This window comes from Myxocyprinus asiaticus, chromosome 12 (genome assembly GCF_019703515.2).
Source record: "Myxocyprinus asiaticus isolate MX2 ecotype Aquarium Trade chromosome 12, UBuf_Myxa_2, whole genome shotgun sequence".
Taxonomy (NCBI): Eukaryota; Metazoa; Chordata; class Actinopteri; order Cypriniformes; family Catostomidae; genus Myxocyprinus; species Myxocyprinus asiaticus.
Window position 1 is genome coordinate 46,147,305 of NC_059355.1, and position 25,211 is coordinate 46,172,515.

General features: G+C 35.4%; 2 protein-coding genes across 3 annotated transcripts in view; one reads left to right on the forward strand and one right to left on the reverse strand.

Moving 5' to 3' along the window:
• Positions 1–7,034, reverse strand: LOC127448912 (proteasome inhibitor PI31 subunit-like). The gene is made up of 7 exons (XM_051711855.1): positions 6,685–7,034; positions 5,369–5,521; positions 5,205–5,287; positions 4,686–4,874; positions 1,223–1,276; positions 929–1,087; positions 1–346 (listed from the first exon to the last, which is right to left on the reverse strand). Exons 1-7 carry the CDS (start codon positions 6,811–6,813, stop codon positions 295–297), a joined length of 819 nt encoding a protein of 272 aa, XP_051567815.1. The 5' UTR covers positions 6,814–7,034; the 3' UTR covers positions 1–294.
• Positions 6,373–25,211, forward strand: part of LOC127448913 (R-spondin-2-like) — a 23,779-nt gene continuing 4,940 nt past the window's right edge. Inside the window, exons 1-5 of one of the 2 annotated variants that reach the window (XM_051711856.1) lie at positions 6,373–6,403; positions 16,326–16,463; positions 18,877–19,059; positions 20,282–20,419; positions 20,703–20,900. In XM_051711856.1, the coding sequence (XP_051567816.1) occupies positions 16,358–16,463; positions 18,877–19,059; positions 20,282–20,419; positions 20,703–20,900 (625 nt within the window). In that variant the 5' untranslated portion in view covers positions 6,373–6,403; positions 16,326–16,357. Of the gene's footprint in view, positions 6,404–16,280; positions 16,464–18,876; positions 19,060–20,281; positions 20,420–20,702; positions 20,901–25,211 lie in introns of those variants that run through there. The other variant, XM_051711858.1, reaches the window with a different exon arrangement.

Consider the following 25,211-nt stretch of genomic DNA (forward strand, 5'->3'; position numbering starts at 1 on the left):
AGAACAAAGAAACAGTTTTGCTGGAAAAAAGCTGTTTTTATTTTACCAATTCACCATTAGCGAAAAGAACAAACAGGAAAAATGCAAATCAAAGATAAAAGAATGGAATTATCAGTGCTTGCTTTGTAAGAACAATCCAGATGTTGAGTTAATTTTTAGTAGGAATTATGTTTCATCACAACCCTTTTAAATAGACTTATTCAAACGCAAAGTGCATGTGTCACTGTGGGGCAGTGAGTAGTCTGGGAAGTTATGGAATTTTACAGGAGCGAAACATGGTTTGTCTTCTTTATTCTACATAAACATGTCATCATAACCTGGTGGCGGCATGTGATCGGGGTCTGGCCTGAAAGGTGGAGCAAAACAAATGACATAAGAGATATTGTTATTAAGCGATTTTATCACACTAAAATAAACATATATAATGTTTACATCTTGTGGCTATACTTTTGAAACAGTGTGTATTTTAATGTTTATGGACTGGCCCCATTCACTTCCATTGTAAGTGTCTTACTGTAATCGTGATTTTTGCTTTTTTTTTTTTTTTAATAAAGGAGGGACGAGTCAAAATTACTTTTGTGGTAATCAATGTTATGCCACAAGTGCTGTAAATTGAACTTAACTTGCACTGAACCCGGAAAATTCAGTTCCCATACTAATAAAGTAGGGATAATGACTTAAATGCGATAAATTAAATCTAACACTAAAACAAAAGATTAATATCGTACAAAATGTACAGAGTCACTACACAACTACATGTGAAGATTGTTTAGTGTTCAATAATAATCTGAAAGTTGTACTGTTTTTAGCGTTACAATTTTTATCCAAAAACATAAAGGTAAAGTGTGTAATTAAAATTAATGTGCAGAGAGAGCTACTAGTAAGCATTAGTAAATACTGCGCACTATCTTTATGCTATGACTCTTACCCGGGTCTGTGACGCCCAACAGGACCGAAGGGGTCAAAGCGGGCGCCAGGAGGCACAGAGCCTGGCGGGAGGACTCCAGGAATCCCAGATGAGGGGTCAAACCCTGAGCGAGGAAACCCGGCACGTAACGGATCGACAATCATTCCTCCTGCCCTTCCCCTGGAAAGTCATATGGGTTTGGAGCAACATAAATTTTTGGGTGAACTATTTCTTTAAGAAACTTCATGAAGACTAACAGTAAATGGACATACCCATTTACAGATTGCTGTTTTGTCAAATAAGTGAATTGCTCACCCAAAGGGATCGAGGTCAGCACCTCCAGCGGCAAACGGAGCCATCGGGTCAGGCCTAAAAAAACAACACACAAAGAACAGCATTTAAAAGAGTTCTGTTTCGCTGTAGTGACAGCAATGCGTTTGATCTTAATAGATATTGTATTGTTTTAGCATTTTAATGGTGCGTAAATAATTCAAGGTTTTTGTTTCACTGGCTTTTATTCATCTTCCAATGCAATCGATATGACCGCATTAGCATCTCTGCTGCCCCCATCAGGTCTGGAGCCCTCATGGCATTTATGGGCTGATGATGTGATCTCAATATGGCTGTCACCATTAAGGGGCGACCCGCCTTACGTAGAATAAAACAGCTTTTTCGAGACCACTGATATGACAGGAGTCATTATCTCATGGGTGAATGGAGATCATTTTAAACATAACTGTCAAAAGCACTATTAATTGCAGTAAATGTAAAACTTTAAAGGAAGGCTCTTGGTTCAATGCAAGTAAAGCTCAATTGACAGCATTTGTAGCATAATGTTACTTACCACAAAAATCATTCTGACCTGTCTCTGGTTTATAAAAGAAAAAGAAAAAAAAGAGGCACTTACAATGGAAGTGAATGGGGCCAGTGCATAAACATTAAAACACACACTTTTTCAATAGTATCGCCACAAGATGTAAACAATATACGTGTTAATATGATTTCAGTGTGATAAAATCAGGGATGTACTGGTGTTACACCCTGTCTACACCATGCGCGTCTGTTGATGCGCCGCGTCGCAAAGGCTTGAGGCGATGTACAGTGGACGCATCAAAGTGAATGTTCTAAACTGTTCATTTGTCATCTTAGCAGTAGCGCCAGGTGCATGCAGCGCAAAATGGAACAAGACATCCATTTACTATGACGGACGCTTACAGTGTAGACAGCTTCATTGATTATAATGGGATTTATTTGCTTTTGCCTCTATGCAACAAGCCGCTCGCGTCCGCGGTATACAAGGTGTTAGAGTGTTTACCGGTATTACGCAATCATGACCACAAAGTTGCAATAATTGATAAAACTTTATACAGATAAGGCAAGCGATTTTATCACACTAATATCAAGCTAACACGTATAATGTTTACATCTTGTGGAGACACTTTTGAAAGTGTTCATTTTCATGTTTATGGACTTTAAATGTCTTTAAAACTTGAAATTTTAATGTTTAACTTCCATTGTCACAATTTTAATTTTTTATAAGAAACAACGGACAAGCCAAGTTATTATTTGTGGTAATCAACATTATGCCACAAATGCTGTCGATTAAGCTTAACTTGTATTGAACCTGGGATATTCCTTTAAGTGGAAAAAAAATGACTTACATTCCAAAAATCAAGAAAAAAATAATCAAAAAATAAATAAATAAAAACTTTTCATAGTATGGATTATAAATTATGTTTGTAGTTTTTAATAAATTGTTTAATCTCCATATGTTATTTGTAGTGTCACCACATAACACATTTTTCCAGTGTGACTCAGCTAAATTTTTGTACTTTCACTTTAAATTGAGACACTTTCTGTGTGGCTGGCAGCAGAGAAGGTTTGACTAAATTATCATCACGCCCACAGCAACAGCCAAGTCGATAAATCGCTGACATCATAAGTAATCTGATAGGGGTCACAGTGAACACAGGAAGACAAACACCTAAATCCATCTCTGGGTTTCTGTCATGTCCTTAAAGACACAACTGCATTGTCTCTCCTCTACTCTCTACTTTCTTGCTTCAAACTTGTCATATTATTTTGCGGCCTGTTTTATTCTCAGAGACAGCAGATGCGCACATCAGCTAAAATAGAAATGTAAGGATGGATTTGAACTTTTCACTGCATAGAAATGGAAGTCTCCGTCTCTCTCTCTGAAAGTCCACAGTCCGCGGTGCCAGACACACAAACCCACAACCGTCAGTGCCACAAAAAATAGACTCAGTGCAGCAGTAAGTGCTTTCTCTGGACCCATGCTTGTAAATATTAAATAAGACAGAGGACATGAGCTGACACCTAGACAACACACACACTCACTCAACTCTCTCTCAAATTCCCAGAACACCCCCACAATGTCATTCACACACATACACACCCAGTTCTGCCTTTATTTACGAATGGGCTTTAACTTAGAGATAGTTCACCCAAAAATTAAAATGCTCTCATCATTTCCTCACCCTCATACCAGATGTGTATGACTTTCTTTCTTCTGCAGATTTTTGTGAATGGTGACCAAAACTTTGAAGCTCAAAAAAGCACATAAAGGCAGCATAAAAGTAATAAATATGACTCCAGTGGTTTAATCCATGTCTTCTGAAGAGATCTAATTGGTTTTGTGTGAGAACAGACCAAAATATAACTCCTTTTTCACTATAAATCTTGACATCAGCAGTCTCCTTGATTTCAAGCTTGATTACACTTCTTAGCGCCATCTAGCGCTCTGCACATGCGTCCAGCACTAGGAAGTGAAATCATGATTGTGCCTTGAGACTACAAAGGCAAGATGTACAGTGAAAAGTTATATTTTGGTCTGTTCTCACCCAAAACCAATTGGATCGCTTCTGAAGACATGGATTAAGCCACAAGAGTTGTATAGATCACCATTCACATGCATTGTATGGAGCCACAGAGCTGAAATCTTCTTCTAAAAATCTTCATTTGTGTTCTGCAGAAGAAAGAAAGTCATACACATCTGGGATGGCATGAGGGTGAGTTAATGAGAGAATTTTCATTTTTGGGTGAACTATCCCTTTAAAACAATTTCACACTCTCACTAGTTTTTTTTATTTTTATTATATAATTATAATTTGTCTGAACAGCCTATGTACATGCATCACAGGAGATTTATGTCATTTTTTCCCCTGAAAGTCATGAACATTCCAACCCCACAGTGTCATTTCCAGCACATCTCAAATTCTGTATTGTGTTTAATAGAATTTTGTGGTGGAAATGGAAATTACATTTTTATTGTTTTTGAAATAAAAAGGCCAAAGCCTTTGTCTTCTTAAGTCTAATTTCATAGCTAACATTTTATGCATCCTTAAATACACACTATTTACATTTTCACACTTTCTGCATAATTTGGCAAAACTGCAGCTCATGTTACATCTGCAATATTCTGCTCATATTACATAAGGAATGTTTCAACTATGTTTTCGAAGAATAGAGTCGACAAAAGTAAAATGAGATGTTGTTTAGTCTGTGCATTTTCGCCTTCCACCAAACAGATATTTGTGAACACGACTGGGGCCCAGTGAAGGCGGTAAACATAGCAACAGTAGGCCGCTATAGTGCTTTCTTCTAGGATCAGTCAGGTGGCTAGATCTACAACACAAAACTCCACAGACAGCTCCAAGAAAATTAGCCAAAGAAATTCCTTTGAAAAGTTGACCCCTTCAAAGTCATTGTATAATTTGCATGAAAGAAAGAATGAGAGAGAGAATGAATGAATGTTTACCAGTTTGGTGGGTGTCTGGTCGGGGGGACTCTGGTCTGGATCAGAAGAGGATCACTGTTTGAGTCTCTTGAGTTTGTGGCTCTTTCACTCTCTCTCTTCTTCTCTGTCTTTGCTTGAAGCTCGTCCTTTTCAGAAGGCAACAGTGAGGACTTCAGCTTCTTGGTCAACTCCTCTGTGTTCTTAAACACGCTGAGAGAAAGACAACGAAAGCATGAATGCTTTCAATTATTTTGAAATGACTTCTAAAAGAGAAATATTTAAATATTTTCTTTAGTGTCTAAAACATTTAATTGAGTACAGCGTTTAGAAATTGCAAAACACACCAAAATCAACAACATTTAAAACCAGTTTAACCACAAGTTTAAAAAGACAAAAACTATTTTACATTAGAGTTGAAAAGATGACGCTAATGTGTATGAAGTAATGACTCAAACTATGGTACTGATGACAGTTGTAGGCTATAAAAACCATGAAATAGCACCAAACAGACAGATAGGTTAATGCTACATTTTCACACACCTTTCAAATGTCTGTAGATTAGCCTCATCTACGTAGTCGCTGACGTTAATTGTGAGGTCTGTTACTTTTTCTGTTGTTGAGTCCTGCAATAACAAAGAGCAAAAACAGTGAAAAGCCACCCAATCTGGCATTTCCCGTGATGCATTGCATCAATGACTGATTACCATTAAATTGAAGATGAGGGTTGAATCCACTGTGAAAGCTTTGAGCAGTATGCTTGACTTGTCATCATTTGATCTGTATCTGAGTGTATACAGTTCCTTGCTCTCATTCCAGCCGGAGGGAAGCAGTTCGGATTTCTTTTCTCCATCTCGAGGCTGCATGAAAGATTGAAGATGAATTTAGAAACAGGCAAATGTTTGTGCTAACTTGCAACAAAATTATTTAGGCCCTTAATGTCTCATATGCTATGTAATGTTCATGATGCATGGATTGATCATGCACAAATATAATTAAGGCACTGCAAAGGTAATATAACAATTTTTACTTATTTTACAAAGTATTTATGAAGCAATGAATCTGGACACTTAAACGGTTAGTTCACCATAAAATACAATTCTCTCATCATTTACTCACCTTCATGCCATTCCCGATGTGTGACTTACTTTCTTCTGTAGAACACAAACAAAGATGTTTAGAAGAATATCTCAGTTCTGTAGGTGCATACAATGCAAGTCAATGGTGACCAGAACTTTGAAACTCCAAAAAAGCACATAAAGGTAGTAAAAAAACTAACCCACATGACTTCAGTGGTTTAATCCATGTCTTCTGAAAAGATCCAATTGGTTTTGGGTGAGAACAGACCAAAATGCAACCCCTTTTTTACTGTACATCTTGCTATTGCAGTGTCTAATGATGTCATGATTTCAAGCTCGATTACACTTCCTAGTGCTTGACGCACTCGCAGAGCGCTAGATGGTGCTAGGAAGTGTAATTGCGTTTGAAATCATGATCGTGCCAAGAAAAAGGAGTTCCATTTTGGTCTGTTCTCACCCAAAATTGATTGGATTGCTTCAGAAGACATTGATTTAACCACTTGAGTTGTATGGATTACTTTTATGTGCTTTTTGAAGCTTCAAGTGTTTTGGTCACCATTCACTCGCATTGTATGGACCAACAGAGCTGAACTATTGGTCTAAAAAGCTTTGTTTATGTTCTGCAGAAAAGAGAAAGTCATCCACATCTGGGACGGCATGAGGGTGAGTAAATGATGACTTTACAGTACTTTGAATAGTATATTGTGAAATTATGTCTAGCATGAATTATTTGCAGATGCGACTCGCTTTGATATGCAATGACACCCATACATATAAGTGTCACTTAAGTGTTCAAATACTTTGTGGGTCACTGAATATTTAAATAAAACACTGTATGACATTTCATTAACTGAACACATATCCCTATTCCCCACAGAGATAGATGAAAGCTCGTTTTGTAACACATTATCATGAATAGATCAAGTCACCATTCATTCACTCACGTCATCTCCAGTCCCCAGACATTTATAGCCGCGTTTCACTATTTCCCAGTGTACAAAACAAATCAAAGCATCTTGACAGCAGGTTACAGAGTCTGACACGCAGTTGAAGAGCAGCTCGAGTCCAGCCATCTTTGAAAACACAATGACGTACACAAGAAATGAAACCAAAACAAACCACTGTGTCTCAGCGAAAATATAGCGCGACTTCAATCTGATTACATGGCATATGTATCCATGCAGCCGTGACACTATTATTCAGTATGCAATTGAATATGACGAGTTTTTTAAATGAAATATACTTTTTTTTAAAAGGCCACAAATGTTTATTTTTTTATTTTGTTGGTCATGCTAAAGCGGTCCGTTGAAAAAAAAAAAAAAAACGTCCGGAGTGAAAACAACTGACCAAATGTTCGTTCCGCTGATGTTTGTGATCTCATGTAACATCGGCTATAGTAATTACATGCATTTAAATCAGTAGTTTTTATTTATTTTTTTAAAAAAAATGTTTTTCCTGTAGTTTATTCATATTGATTGACTAATAAAATAAGCAGTTTACCCTGTGAAGTTTTGTGTTGGAAGGCAAAACTCTATGAAATGCGTTCATTCATTTTTGTTTGTTTTTAATTAAAAAAAAAAAAAAAAGAAGAAAAAAAAATCTTCATATTGTATTCAATCTTGAAGGAATTGATTTATTATTTAATGTATAAAATATGTAAACAAATGAAAGTAAATTATTGTAAATAAGTTTATGTAAATGATGGGCTAGTAAAAAAATTAAAATAATAATAATAATAATAATAATAATAATAATATATATATATGTATATATATATATATATATATATATATATATATATATATATATATATATATATATATATAATAATATAGCTATATCTATAGCAAGTGCCACAACAAGCATGGAGTGAAATGTCATCTGAGTATCTGGACAAACTGACAGCTAGAATGCCAAGGATCTGCAAAGCTGTCATTGCTGCACGTGGAGGATTTTTTGATGAGAACTCTTTGAAGTAGTTTAAGAAGTTCTAAAAAAAATGTCAAATTGTAATAGTAATTTTTCATGTTATTAATGTCCTGACTATACACTCTGATCAGTTGAATGCCACTTTGGTGAATAAAAGTACCAATTTCTTTCCATAAGCGCAAAATCTGTACATTAATCCAAACTTTTGGCTGCCAGTGTATGTCACAAAAAAATATTAAAATATGTATGCCCATGCACCTGAACTATAATTGTATGTATATTCCTAATTTCAGTGTGGGTCTTTTGTGCCTTTGAAATCATGGAGGAATGAAATAAATCTTCACATTGTAGCTTTGCCTGACATTCTCAAGCTTTGAGACGAACGATAACATCAGCATCTGGTTTAACTTACAGTGCATTGAAAACACATTGCACAGAAGCTTATTTCAGAGAGCAGGCCTGCCATCTAATCAATACCCCATTGTTGCATACATTAATTTACAGCACTTACAATATCTCTGTGAACCTTTTCCTGCCACAATCTTGAGCACAACCTGTAACCTGTTTCTTTAAAGACTTCCCACAATCATAGAGAGCCTTTGAGGTACACTTTGACATAAAAGTTACAGAGAACAAGACAGCACCTAACTTCAGATTTAGTGTAACAATTAAGGGTCTGAATACTTTTTAAAGAACCTGCAAATGTCCTCAGGCTGTTGCCCTGTTACCCCTAAACCTAAGTTTGTTAAGGAGAAGTGAGATATTACTTTTCTAAGCAATCAGATTTACAATTTTTAATTGGTGGACAATAAAACGGGGAAAAAACTTAATAGACTTATAAAGGAAGGTGAAATCTAATTGACATCTTAGATTAGAATGTCATATAGACTTGGTCTTTTTTGACTTGGCCCAGTAAGTAACCACCTAGTAACTACCCACAACACCTTAGCAACCACCTATAGCAACCACCCACAACACGCTAGCATTTGTCAATTGTTCACAATAGTGAACAGACATATAGGAAAACCTAAAACAGGTGTTTGTATTTACAGTTTCCATCACGTGATGAGACCACAGTACCCATGTTAAAAACAGTAGATCTTCAGCTTGGAAAGATTAGATAAATTCACTTCTAAAGGTCTCATATATTTAACCTGATAGCTAGCTCTCGAGGGCCCACTGTCTTGAAAACATATGCTGACTTCAGAACACATATGGAACATAAGGTCTAGCTCATTGGTATAGTAGGTTTGTCCACACAGGTTCAGGATTTTCTGAGATTCTCCACACCATGTGTGGAGGTTTTCAGTCGGTTACCTAATGAGGCCCAGACATGACGCATCATTATCATGAAAAATGACCTATTCGCTCGCACATCAAAGCCAGAACAGCTCCATGCAGCTACTTCAAAACAAAATGCAGTAACAAGCCACTAACCTGTCTTTGAGAATAAGTCTAATGCAGACAATTGATTCTTCACTTATTTTAATATATAAATTTCATCCATAAGTTGCACCTTTTTTGTAATAAAACATGCCAAAGTGCAAGTATGCTGTTTTCTTGGTTTTTTCCTACCAATTAGCCATACATCTGCAGATGTTTAGATACTGGACACATAAAAAATTAATATTTCCTATAAACCATAAATTGTATTTATTGAGTAAATATTCACTGCATGGCAAATCAGTAATAGTGTGGTTGCTAGTAGCGTTGCAGTAAAATATAATTTTACCAAAGAATGCATGAAATCCTTTAAGCAATGGCCAAAAATACACAGGAAACAAACCTACCAAATACAACAATGCTTCCAGATTTCTTAGAGACATGAGACTGAAAGGGATGCCAGCTCCTAGTCTTTTCAGTATAGACACAGGCAGACGGACAGACGGACGGACAGGCAGATAGATAGACAGACAGACAGACAGACAGACAGACAGGTAGAAAGACAGACAGACAGATAGACAGAGATACTATAGATAGATAGATAGATAGATAGATAGTATATGGTCCTTGTTTTGGGAAGCCCTGCTGCTTTACATATATTTGAGCTCAGGTCTGTCTTAAACGCTTGAACTCCTTTAGTTTGCACCTGAGAGAAAATCCTTCTTCTAAAATGTCAGCTTTGTGATTATTTTACTGTATTTTTAAAATCATTATAGATTACAGTGTTTTACACAGGGATCATTAACCCAAACAAGTATTTCACATGTCAGTCAACTAACACTGTTGAAATATCCACCAAATATGCACCGTAACTTCAACTTTCAGACTGAAAATGTCTGCTAGGAGTTTAAATTGACCCCTGGCTTATTTTATAAATCAAAACTATTAATCAAAAGCTCCTTAAAGGAAAATTGGCGTACAAAAAACCCACATACTACTGTTCAGGCTATCTGCAATTCTCTCTGTGGAATCATGCATTCCACCTTCATGACCTGCCTGGACTTTAAATAGAGTGTCAATCAACAGTTACATGTTTTTAGGTCAGGTGATGAATAGGTTCAGACTTAGGGGACATGAAAATATAGCAAGTTCAATGTTTAAGTTAATCTGTTGTGCTTAAAGCCGGGTGGTTACAGTTTTTCTCAATGGATTTTACGCATTTCTCTAAACTCAGGTCACTGTTCTCAGTACAATTAACACAGCCATCTGAACACTTTGTAATCGTCCAAAACAGATTGTTCATTTTTCTCGATTTTCCTCATTTTCTCGAAACACTACATACAAATTTCTCTAATCTAAAATTTGTGCTTTCAAAACAGTTAACACAAACAACTAAATTAAAGTCATACTCTCAAATGCACATGGCAGGTTGTCAAATGCCTTCATATTGATATCTGCTGTGTTAGTAATGCACACAGCAAAGAAAATGCAATTTACTAAATTTTTCACACAACTGTCATGACTTTGCTATCTATAAAAGTATTCAAATATGAAAATTCAGAGCAAACAAACAATGAAGAAGAAGAAGAAGAAGAAGAAGAAGAGGAAGAACAGCATGAAGAAGAGGTGCAAAATGAGAAGAGGTAGAGCAGGTAAAGGAAGAGAAAAGAGGAGGAAGAAAAGATGAGAAAAGGGGAAGGTTTTCTCAACTCTTTCAGGGGTGAGCACTGCATTGAAAGAGTTGAGGAAAGACCAAATGGAGATGGTGTAACGATGGAGAGCAGAGAGAAAGAGGACAGCAGGGTGGAAGAGTAAAGAAGACACAGAAGAGGCCCAAATTATCTGATAGTTCCTCTAATTTGTTATATTATGAATCACGGTCTCTCTGAGACACACAAAGTGTTCGGCCTAATGTGAGCAGATCTACAGTGACTTCAATCTCTACAAAAAATCAGAGGGAGAAATGCCATTCCTCTGCATGCAATCAATGTCCACAATTATTGTACCATCTGTGCTTATAGTGCTGCCTTAGGTCCATACAATTTAGCAAGACTGCTATTTGTTTTGTTTTTTTTTTTTTGTTTTTTACAGTACACTTCCTCATCATCCTTTCAGAGGAAGAGCAGGAACAACTAGAAATTTAGAGACATTTTATGAAAACAAATGGAAAAAGGTCTTTATTGTGGATGTTTATGATTAATGTGTTATTTCAATCATAGAGTTGCATGTCTATAGCTGAAAATGTTATGAATTCAATTGAGAACACATCTATAGTTTTGATGTTAGTATTTAGTTTTAATAAATGCATTATCAGAAAAGAATATGTTGCTTCATTATGCAGTGAAATTGAATTGTTCTGCAAAGTTGAGTGCCTGTTTCGTTGGCTGTGTGAATTGTTTTGAGAGCAAAAGTGTAAATCATTCTCATTTGCAGACAGAAATAAATCATACCTCCTGCGAGACATGAGAGATACTGTATATCTGCAAATATGTCTATTTATTTACATATAAAATGATCTCAAAAATAGTTTGGACAATTAAGTCATACTTAAATTGTTTTGAATTTCATTGCATTCAATTACAAAATATTAAAGGGATAGTTCACTCCAAAATTACAATTATTTCAACATTTACTCACCCTCATGTTGTTGCATCCCATATGACTTTCATTTTTTTTCATGGAACAAAAAAGGAGATGTTAAGCATAATGTTAGCCTCAGTCACCATTCACTTTCATAGCATTTTTTTTTTCTTCTTCATTCAATTAAAGAGAATGGTGACAGATTGTTATTATGTCTAACATCTCCTTTTTGGAACATCATGAGGGTGAGTAAATTATGACAGAATTATTATTATTATTATTATTATAACCTATTCATTTAAAGTGTGTAGTGATTGTTCTTTTAATTTACAGGTTTTTCCATTTTTTTATTGGATACACATTGTGACTGAAACAATTCACCAATTCATCAGTTTCTCTTGCTAACATGCCAGAAACATATACCCGTTCTGCAAAACGGTTAACAAATTTTTCTGCTCCCACACATTTTGCGGTTCTCATTCATTCTATTTGCAAAACTCTCAGCAGTCCATCACGATTGTCATTGTGAGTACGCCTGCTTCAAATCTAAAACCAAGGGAGTCAAACAAACAAAACTCAATGAGATAATGCGGCAAACACATCTCATCCGTGCAAACACAATCAACCAAAACTGAATACTTCACTCTCAAATATATAAAAGTGAAACAATTGCTCATTGAAACATAAAAAAAACATTGAACAACAAAGAGCATGAGGAGGTAGAGGAAGACAAAGATGCAGAAATATATCAAATGAGATACAGTAAGAGCTACTGTGAAAGATATTGTCATCAACCATGGGATGAGTTTTAGGGAAGCTGGACAGAGAGTGCTGCCACAATCTAAATTGTTGTACTGTAGCTAGAATATTTAGAACATTTCAAACTGAGAACAGGTAAGTTGTTGGTTACAGATATTTCTTACAGTATTTTATATTTGCACAAAACTTCGCTTTCCTATGTATGGGAAACCCAACTTTTTCAACTTCTACAGAACTGAGAGAAGACCATCAAATATTGGAGAAAAAAATAAATAAATCGCCCCAAATCAAGAAGCTCAAAATGTCAATATGGTGGTGGCCAATACTGTAATGATTTCACAATTTTTTGGCTACTTTTTTTACAGTACATGGTCAAGTTTTTCTTTCAAAAGGTGACACTAAATACATTGAGAATTGAGTATGCAGTAAATACAGTAAATTGAGAAATAAAATGTCTGTTTCTGAAGTGTCAGACTGAATGGTTTTTTGTTGTTGTTGTTTTTTTTTTTTTTTTTTTTTTTGAAATCTGAATAAAATTGATTTTGATGTGAAAGTGTTATCTTTTGCAGCTCAGCGTGTAAACTGATGCTTAGTGTGTGCAACATAAATGCTTTTGTGAGTGTGATTCTGACTGGATAATTTAGTTTTGACAGTTTTTCAGCAAATAGTGAGTTTTTCCTTGTGTGCATAAGATTTTGGAAATGTGGTATTTTATAATAGGCTTTGTGTATGTAGTTTGAGGAAATGGGTAAATGATTCTGTGAAATGTGTGTATCCAATTGAAAAAAAAAACCTGTAAAGTAGGACTGTCAATCACTTAAAAATTTTAATCAAATTAATTACACGATATATTGACCTTGAATCAATATCTGCTGAGAAAGACCGCCAAATAAAGATAATTCATTATATAATAAACAAAATAATTATAAATATAATATAATGCATATAATAAATAGGCTATAATAACTCATATAATTCAAAGACATTACTGTGGCAAATGAGTAAAGCATTGTTTATACAACAAAAAAAGTGGCTTTAGAAGTCAATGCAGTATAGGCCTATTGTTTGTTTTATTTCCATATTATTTAACTTATTGTCAGGCTATCACTGACCTACATAATTAATTGCTTTATTTTTTGATGCGCTATTTTTCATATAAATAACTACATTCAATTAAAACATTAAATTGACAGCTTTAATTTAAAGATAATAAAAGTTCTCATGAAAAGTACAGTGAACAAATCTGTGATCTCTCTGCCGCACAGTTAAAATGAAAGCTTTTGGCTGAGACTACGATATATCTGCTATATATACTGTAATTCTGTCTTTATCTTCTGTTGAGGCTCAGTACCAAGAAATACAAGCCAGTAGATGCGAGCTGCCCCTTTACATCCATGACAGCCTCAAAGGAAACAAAAGAGAGACGATCCAACAAATCCAATAAACGAGAACCAGCAGGAACGTGAGCTTCTTGACATCACAAGAGACTTTGAGCTGAATCGAATGGACTTACACTGATTGGAAGAGAATGTAACAGAGATGTGTAGTGTCGCTGGCTCATGGCGTGGCTCTGAATGGCCAGTATCTCACCCGGAGCATCTGGTGCACATTTAGTGGGATGTCATGAGCGCAGCGGCGCCTTACAGCCTGGATATCAAACACAGAGCCAGTTCAAGAGTTCACAACCTTCCTCAAATCAGCTGTGCACCTCATAGTTGTGTTTGTGATATAAAGCTGTATGTGTGTAGTACAATCACACAGTAAAAAGTAAGTGTGGGCAGTTGGTAGGTTTGTGCACATTTACCTTTGTGCAGAAAAATTCCGTAGGCGAACTACAGTCATCTCAATGAGAATGCGGGAGATTGCCTTATGGACTTCTGGTGGCGAATTTTTTGTGTGTGTGTGTGTGGGTGTGTGTGTGGAGTTCAAGTTTGGTGAACAAATTCGCAGCATTTACCAATAGGAAGTTGCATGGTTTGACAATGACCTCTCTGTGGGACTTTGTATATAGCCACACTGAATATTCACAATGGATAAGGAAATCACTGGACAATTAACACGGCTACCTCTGCACAGTGAAATTCCACACATGAAATATGTATAGGGAAATGTTTTACCATGGGAAGCCCATCGGATGAAATTTCTGAACACTCGGATTCCCGATAAAATCACTGTATTTTCATGAACAAAGTGTTGCCCTGCAAAGGTAAATGTTACTCACCGTAACACCGTAACCATAAAAAACAAACAAACAAAAAAACCATTGTCGGTACACAAATGTTCACTCCCAGTGTAAAAGGCTCCATAGGAATCCATTGTTTCTATTCAAAATTCATTGCTCCGAAAATTCGCGTTGGGTGTGAAAGGGCCTTTAAGGAAGTATTTTAACCTGATCTGATCTTTAAAAATGACTTCCATTGGTTTAAAATGTATTCCGGTAGATTTAGTCATATTAATTAATATTTTTGCCTTAAATAATACTAGATGTTATCATATGAAATACATTATTTAGGTTAATTAACAAAACATTTCTTAAAGCATGTGTACCTTCAGGTTCCAGCCAAATGGGATTTTTTTACTTAAAGTACTGTAGCGATACCATAGTACAGTGATGGTATCAAATGATAAAACCAGGATTTTTGATATATACCATGTTACTAAATGATTATTCGTGCATGGTATTTACATGGTACTTAAAGGGACATCAAAGAATACCATGGTACTACCAAGTCTAAAACAACATGGTACTGAATGATTACCATTATTATGCATGGTTTTATATGGTACTTCAAAAACAAACAAAAATATGGTAATACCATGGTACTTTTTTGTTATTGACATAATCAATGCATTTCTTCGCCCAGTGTTTTGACCAATTAATTTCCATTACTTTTCCAGTTGTTTGTGATTCCTGGATAATAATAATAATAATAATAATAATAATAATAATAAAAACATCACATTATAGATATTGCAGCTGATATGCTAGCTGAGCATAACTAGAATATTCCCTTCAAAGGACCTTTTAAAATTAAAAAATTCCCAGATGCATTTTCTATGACTATGGGAACCCTGTAAATAAATATGAATTCATTTATTATGTATGATGTACATTATGATAAAAAAGGAAAGAAAGATTCTTCATAAATGCACTGTAAATGGATTTCCCACACAAGTAGTTATGAGAAAACCTAAAACTGAGAGACCCAACTATATACAAATGGAATTTTTAACCATATTGTAAACAGCCATCTTAGTAATATTTGAAAGCAACAGTAGCCTAATTACCCACAAAAAAAGTTGTTTTCACTGACTTGTTTGTTTATATATCCTCATTTCCAGTCTAATTGTAACTTTTTGGTAAAACATTTGCTATTTGTTAAGTCAGGCCCATGAAAAGCTACAGATGTGCGCAGATGCCAGTCACAAGACGTATTTTCAAATATACTCTCTCTGTTCCTCAGATCTCTAATGACACCCTAAACTTTATATGATAAAATAAACAAACCGAACCTCAAAGCTCTGACTAACATAGCCTACAAAAAAAATCTGCACGATTTAGGGCTCCGCAACCACAGCAAACGTGTTCCTAACTGCAATCGGCATTCCCAAAGTCCACTGTGTTTGAAAAAATAAACCTAGATTTATAAACAATCTAAATATAGAGGTATGAAGTAGTTAGGCTAAGGATTATGGTCTGCACAGAAAGGTGAAAAGTTGAGTCATGCAGTTGCGCCATATCAAAGCAGCCTCAAGTATGCAGTGCGTAAAAGGTGGAATACACGCAAAACAACATTGTGAAAGCAACACAATTACTCAACAGCTCAAATGTGAACTGGATTAATGTTTAAAGAGATCAGGGGACATGGGCAGGCTGAGCATCAATGGCGAGTTTCCATGAGGCGGAGGCAGTCTCTTTCTCTCTCTCTTTCAGAGGCAGTCTTTGAGAGACTGTGAGGCAGACAGATGTCACGCAACCTGTTGTTTGTCCAGATGCATTGGCAACTCTTGGCTGTACTCTCCCTGTTTTGTCAGACGCTTATATTGACATTAGCTGCGAGAAAACGAAGTGGTAAGTGTATTTTAATTAGTTGACAGAGGTGTAAACTAGAATAACTTCATAAGTTATAAGTGTTATGTTGGGATTTTGTACTTTACTCGAGTACTATTAAAACTGAACACTTGTACTCTTAATCATTTCCAAGGCAAAAATGATGATTAAAATATTTAGTTTTATTAATTTTTACTTAAAGATAGCTCAATTAAATTTTATGGAATTTAGTTATGAAATTGAAATTTGTAAAAACATATTTATTTTTGAGTGTAGATGTGAATAAATGTGGAATTAATGATGCACTTTTGTTTTGGACAAATATTTTAGCATTTAATTGAGAAAAATTTTGACACATCACCCATGATTTAACTGAAGTAAAATTTCTCTGCGATTTTACACCTGTTTATTGATAAATCATGTTTTATGTATAATCTGAAAATATCTGTATAGTTTGCACAAGAGCACAATAAGAAATAAAACATTGTATTGTAATTCCAAGATTACAGTCTAAGTGCATGGATTGCATGGAACTATTGAGCTCATGTTAGGGCTGCATGATTATGACAGAAATCATTATTGTCAATTATTTCTCTTGATCTTTGCAATGGTGATGAATTTCGGTCAGTAGAATTTGCATCTGCTTGCCATTTTCTTAATGTAGGCTACACATCCAAAACAAGCTGAGAACTTTGTTTCTGATTTTCTTTATTGCTATTTTATACAACAGTTAATCAAGACTTCTATTTAAATGTTGACAAAATTATACACAGAAATCAAGCAAGTGATATGTGACTGGAGTAGACATCTGGAGTACACATCAATGAAATGCTGTAAATTGACACTTTCACAATGTGTTATTGTGGAAGCTGTAACAGTAATCTTGTTTATTTGATTAACTGCTCAGCCCTAGCTCATGTACTTTGTAAGGATAATTCAAAGGCTGCATCCAACAGTTTAGTTCTTTTTGCAAAGGTAGAACTTATTTTATGTAGAATATTGCATAATGCATTTTTTTAAGAACTTTTTATACCTTAATGTGATTTTGGAATTACATTTTATTTTAAATAGTAGCCTAATATCAATTGTTTTTATTGCTTCTATATACAGTATATACAGTATATATGAAGCTTTAAACCTGAGCTCTAAAAGGCAATAACATAAATACCTGAATAATCAGGTTAGAGTCAGGTATTGTTTTTATGCAGCATAGTTTATATATAGATTATATACAGTTAAAGAACAAAACAAACTATTGGGGCTGCTGTCTAATTTGTTCATGCTTAAAGAAATAAATGAAAATTCTCTCATCATTTACTCACCCTCATGCCATCCCAGATGTGTATGTCTTTCTTTCTTCTGCAGAACACAAATGAAGTTTTTAAGAAGAATATCTCAGCTCTGTAGGTCCATACAATGCAAATGAATGGTGACTAAAATTTTGAAGCTCTGAAGAGCACATAAGGCAGCCTAAAAGTAATCCATAAGACTCCAGTGGTTTAATCCATGTCTTCTGAAACTATCCAATCAGTTTCGGGTGAGAACAGACCAAAATATAACTGCTTTTTAACTGTATATCTTGCCATTGCTGTCTCTAGGCATGATCATGATTTCAAGCTTGATTACACTTCCTAGTGCTTGCCACATGAACAGAGCGCTAGATGGTGCTAGGAAGTGTAATTGAGCACTTTATGCTGCATTTATGTGCTTTATGTGCTTTTTGGAGCTTCAAAATTTTGGTTACCATTCATTTGCATTGTATGGACCTACAGAACTGAGATATTCTTCTAAACATCTTTTAATTTGTGCTCTGCAGATGAAAGAAAGTTTTCATTTTTGGGTGAACTATCCCTTTAAATATCACAATGGGTATTTCATCATCATTTACTTGCCCTCCTGTTGTTCCAAACCCCAGAACGCTACCTCAAAGTGCACATTCTTGAAGTGTCTGGTGCTCATTTCTTAAATATTTGTATTTTTACTCATATTTTCAGAATTTCATTTGATTGACATCTATGTCCAAAGCATAGAATAACAATGTTGAGAATGCAGTGGCTTTATCTCCACTGGTCTTGTCAAGCTCTTTTAGACAGTTCTTTGGTGTCTGTCTTTATTTCTGTAATGAATGACATGATCAGAACCATGTGGCTCAGACTGACCGAACACAGGCAGAAAAGGGTCTTCTTTGCCTGTTTTTGGCTTTGGCATCAGTCTGACGTAAACAGCCATGAACTCTGTACATTAGAAACACATTTTAGGAAGCTTTCTTCCCTACCACAGTCGCCTTTGGCGTGCTCACTAGGGGCATTGTGCACAATTTTCTGTAAATTTGCTTTTTAAAACGATATCTATGGTGAAAAGCGCTATACAAATAAAACTTGTTTGCTATATTGCCTGTATTCTTCTAATCATTATAAATATTTAACCTTCACAGACAGCTGGCGACAGGACTGCAGGAGCTGTCTGGAGTGTTCGAAGGAAAACGGTTGTCTGCGCTGCTCTGAACGGCTCTTCCTCTTCCTCAACAGAGATGGCATGAGTCACCATGGCTCTTGTCTTCACTCCTGTCCCTCTGGACATTTCGGCCTCCGAGGGAAAGACATCAACCGCTGTATAAGTGAGTACATCCTATATGTTCATTACAGTAACATATTGTAAGAACGTTTCATGTCAAATCAATTTATGATCATTTTTAATAGTCCAAACCTCTTGTTAAGGTTAAAAAGTCTTCGTATAAAAGAATACTTCTGGTCTTCGATGCTGCAGGTAACATCTAAGACACAAAATAACTGTTCATCTAGCTATTGTGTAAATATCTCTTCACAACATTTTTAAACAGGTCAATGACATGATGCTCCTTTTGTTCAGATCTATCAAGTTATTCAAAAAAATACATTAAAAAATGCAACTCACTCAAAACTATTACTTAACACCTCTACTATGATGAACATGTTTTCAGTTTCTGAGTTCAAAGTTATTTTGATATGTTTTGGGGGGACTTAACTTTGGACTGTCTGGAGACAGTCAAAATAAAATAAATAAATTAATTAATGAAAATCTAATTAAAAGCTGACCTTATTGGAACAACTTTTTGTGCAGAAAGATCTTTTAATATTCATTATTTGAAAAATAAATAAATAAAAATAAATAGGGAAAATGTATTTTAAAGTAACAATATTTGTAAAAAAAAAAAAAACAATAATAAAAAAAAAATGTTAATCCACCAAATCAAAATCAGATGGTGTAACCAACGTGCAGGTAGCCAATCTGTTGGGGGAAGAAAAAATAAATACATGAAAACATAAAACAGAGAGAACCTGAAGTTTATCCAATATTTTCACTTAAAAAAAAAAAAAAAAAAGCACATTTTGTTCACGTCAAATGGAGTCACCGTATGAAAACTTTATTCTACTTCTTGATGACTCAAAAAACCTAACCCTAAACCAGCAACACTTAACTAAGCCTAACAACGCCCTTTAGCCGTGACTATATTTGACTCGTAACTTATTTCAGCACATATTTCAGAGCCAAGAGCCTGCCCAAGCTGACAAATAAATAATGATGATAGTAACGTATCTCAAAAGAGTAACCCATCCTTTCTTTGTTATTTGCAGCACTTCATATTATTGCCTCATTAGGATGAATTGCTTATGCTATAGTCCTCATTTTAATGTAAGCCACTTTGGAAAAAAAATGTCTGCTAAATTAATAAATGTAAATGTAAAATGCAAATATTTCTTTTGACTAGTCCCTGAAGTTCTTTTCTGGGCCATACATCTCTTTAGAACTCGGCATAATCTATATGCATTTAATCCTCTCACTGTGCATATTTCTCCTAGAATGCAAAGCTCCAGAGTGTGATAGGTGTTTCAACAAAGACTTTTGCACCAAATGTAAAGGTGGACATCAGCTCTTCAAAGGCAAATGCTTCAAAAACTGCCCCGAAGGCACATTTCCCCAGTCCACAGACTGTGTTGGTGAGCGCTTTACTTTTTTTAAAGGCTTTCTTTATGGATCAACATCATTAAACTCTCATCACCACACTGAAAGAAACCTATCAGTCATGTTTTAGTTGGAACAAATAAACCAAGATGTTTCCTCATGTGTGGCAATTAAGAGCAATATAGATGGACTTGTATGCAGAGAAAATCTGCATACATTTATTGGGAATTTACATGACTGAATTTAACAAGACAAAGTGAAACTAAATAGGAATAAGTTGTCTCTAAGGGTTTATAAGTTTATCTCTCTGCATTCCAGAAGCATGCATGTTCAGTCTCATTGGTTTCTGGGGTGAATGGAGCTCTTGTCAACACAATGGCCTGAGCTGTGGTGTCAGATGGGGGCAACAGAGCAGAAAACGCGAGCTGTCCAGTAAAATGCAGAAAGAGACAGAGACACTGTGTCCACCTCAGACTGAGAGCAGAAAGTGCCGCATGAGGAAGAGGTGCCCGAAAGGTGAGAATCATTTTCAAAATGATAGAGAAAATGTCAACCAGTGATGCTGACCAATGAGTTATCACTTACAAAGTACTGTGGAGGTAGTACCATGGTAAATTGATGGTATCAAATGGTAATGCTATGGTATTTTGATGTATACCATGGTACTGAATGATCATCGTATTTATATACCATGGTATTTACATGATACTCCAAGGTACAGTAGTTAAAAGAAAACAATGGTACTATGGTATATCTCCAATAAATAATGGTAGTACCACAGCACTTTGACATATGCTGTACTCTTGAATGATTAACATATTCATGTATCATGGTATTTACATGGCACTCCAAGGTATTTCACAGAATACCATAGCATTACCATGGTACATGTCCAAAAACATAGCATTATTACTATTGTTAAATGTCCAAAAATCATATTAGTACCATGGTACTTGGTTATATATCAAAGAATATTATGGTATTACCATGGTACATGTCCAAAAACATGGTATTACTATTGTGAAATTTCCAAAAACCATATTAGGACAATGGTACTTGGTTATATGTCAAAGAATATTATGGTATTACCATGGTACATGTCCAAAAACATGGTATTACTATTGTGAAATTTCCAAAAACCATATTAGGACAATGGTACTTGGTTATATGTCAAAGAATATTATGGTATTACCATGGTACATGTCTAAAACATGGTATTACCACGGTACATGTCTAAAAACACAGTATTACTATTGTAAAATGTCCAAAAACCATATTAGTACCATGGTACTTGGTTATACAGTATGTCAAAGAATATTATGGTATTACCAAGGTACATGCCAAAAACATGGTAGAACTATTGTGAAATGTCCAAAAACCATATTAGTACCATGGTACTTGGTTATACAGTATGTCAAAGAATATTATGGTATTACCATGGTAAATGTCCAAAAACATGGTATTACCATGGTACATGTCTAAAAACACAGTATTACTATTGTGAAATATCCAAAAACCATTGTAGTACCAAGGTACTTGGTTATATTTCAAAGAATATTATGATATTACCATGGTACATGTCCAAAAACATGGTATTACTATTGTGAAATTTCCAAAAACCATTGTAGTACCAAGGTACTTGGTTATATTTCAAAGAATATTATGATATTACCATGGTACATGTCCAAAAACATGGTATTACTATTGTGAAATTTCCAAAAACCATATTAGGACAATGGTATTTGGTTATATAGTATGTCAAAGAATATTATGGTATTACCACGGTACATGTCCAAAAACATGGTATTACTATTTTGAAATGTCCAAAACCATATTAGTACCAAGGTACTTGGTTATATATCAAATAATATTATGGTTTTACCACAGTACATGTCTAAAAACATGGTAGTACTATTGTGAAATGTCCAAAAAACATAGAAGTACCATGGGATTATGGGATTTGGTTATATATCAAAGAAGATTTTGGTATTACCACAATAAATATACAAAACAACAACAACAACATGGTAACACCATCTGTCTGGCCAAGACATCACTTTAAATCAAAAATTATGTTGTCACATTCTCATAACAGAGGCCCAATTTCATTCAATAGCTTGTGACATAAATAAACACAATGTGACATGATAACCACAGTTTATGGCTGATCTGAGTGCTAGTCTAGCTGTGTTTAGTGAATATTCTCCTAACACCCTCTCTTGTTGCCACATCAAACCTATCGATTTCATATTGTGGTTTGCTGTCCTGCGATTTACACACGACATAAAGACAAGATCCAAACATTCTTGAAAAGTTGAAATGGCTCCTTTTCATTGTCTAAAATTTGGGAAATTGTCTTTAGTCTTCATTTGATGCTATACTGGAAATAATTTGTTGGCAGCAATTATCATTACCGCTGGCAGATTAGATGTCTGGTAGCATGAAGAAAAGGAGACATGTGATCTTTTCACTCAGTCACCATCTGAGCAGCCTTCATAATGACACCCATGTGTGATATGAAGACTGCATAGCATCTTAAAACATTCCTTTATGTCCATTAATATAATTTCCCTTATCATTGTTTCTATAGGAGAGAGTGGTTTATACTATTTTTGAAAGAAAGTAGTGTGTAGTATGTATACTGTAGTGTGCACAGTATGCATATTTTTTCTGGTTTAGTTTATGACAAACTTCTGCACATAATAGATTGTACTGAAGTATTATGATCCATTTATTTCTGCTCCAAATTTCTGCAAATTATCAAAAATAAACAATCTGAATGTGCAAATAAGGCATTTTTTACTGGCCTCAGTAAGTGAAGGGAAAGAATGAGTTTGTTGGTATTTGTTGACATATTTCCCCCCAGGGTATTAAGAGTATTGTGGTTTGTCTCAAAGTTGACACCTCAGGGACTTACAATATTTGAACTGTGACCAATGGAGAACTGATGCATTAATTGTGCCCTAAAGTGTCCCCAAATAATAAAAATTATAAAACTTGTTTGTCCAAGTTTAACCCCAAGTACTAATGAAAGTCAGACACCACATCTCATGAAGGATCATAATACTTCAATTCAACCTATGACTCAAACATATTTGCCCAAATCATTAACTGCAAACCTCTGATCTTAACATGATTTATATTGGTTATCAGAGGCTGGCTTTAAACCAGATGATTTGTGGCCATGTGTAGGTTATGAGCATGTGCATAATTGGAGAAGATGGAAGAGGTTAGTACATTTTAGCATGGCTGATAACAAGGGGGATTACTAAAAGACTGAAAATGATTGAAAGATGGTAAGACAGATGGAAAAAGAAGGTGGTATTTCCTATGGAAAAAGATACATGCATAGATGGGAGCTAAAAATGATTGACTGATTTGTAAAGATGAGGCAAATAATAATTGACAACAGATATATATATATATATATATATATATGAGAGAGAGAGAGAGAGAGAGAGAGAGAGAGAGAGAGAGAGAGAGAGAGAGAGAAAGACCAGAGAGTATGAAACAGAAAAGCAGGAAAAACGATGGAGAAATTGACATTCTGGCAAGGCAATGGTGTTTTCCAGACCACAGACCCCATTCCTTAGCTCATAATAGCTGTTTACTCCAGTTTTATGATATCCTTATTATGTCCCCTTTAAAAGACAAACATGGATTATGATTTGGTTTTAACTCACAAAAAATGTACCCACCTCTGCATACTATTTGTTCCGCTTTAGCTCCAAAATATTTTTTCAGCTTTTTTTTTTTTTTCTTAACCAAGACAGTACATACCACCCTGGAGCTCCTCTCTGTTGTTGATTTTGAAACATAAAGTCAAACCAGACTTGAACATTTTAAGTACTAAAGGGAGCTCAATGCACCATTCTCAGGTTCTGAGCTGTCCAATGCGTGGCAGCAAAAAATTGACCTCCGCATACTTAAAAACATAATGATAGTATGTTATTTTTGAACTGATGTAGTGTACCTTTGTACTGACTTGTCAAAAGTTTAAGTTAAAATGAAAGTGAATGGGAACTAAGGCTGTCAGTCCCTAATATTCTGCTAAACATCTCCTTTTGTGTTCCACATATGAAAGAAAGTCATTAAGGTTTGGTACAACATGAAGGTGAGTAAATGTAATGGGAGCCAGCTGGTATGCGATAGCTGTGCGGTATGTGTAAACCTCACTCCCCTGGCCCCAAGAGGCGCATAAGTGACTGATGCTAGAGGCTGTAGCCTTTAGCTTCCTCATTAGCGCGCCAGCCTCCCATGCTGGTTCGAATCCTGCTCGGAGCGGGTCGAGCACAACTAGTTACATTGGTGCCGTGACCCGGATGGGAGTGAGGTTTAGGGGGATGAGTGTAACGGCAGCCAGCTGGTACATGATAGCTGTGCGGTATGTGTAAACCTCACACCCCTGCCCTCAAGAGGCACACAAGCAACTGACATTAGAGGCTGTAGCCATAGCCTCCTTGTTGGCACAGCAGCCTCCAGTGCTGGAGACACTGGTTCAAATCCTGCTCAGAGCAGGTCAAGCAGGACTGGTTACATAAATGAAGACAGAATTTTTATTATTGGCTAAACTATCCTTAAACTCTGCGGACCAGCCAGAAGCATGCGATTAGTCCCCGAATACATGTCACTCATATGTGGTACCATTTAAAAGCATAGAATCACTTTTGCATTTATGTTACATAAAATAACAAAATAAATCCTTAAAATGTTGCATCATAAATGAGTGCCACCTAGAGGTGGAGATGATGTAGAAATATGTGTATGAACAGAATTTTTTTTTCACATTGCACTTAAATAGACATGTAATATATCAAATTAAATTCT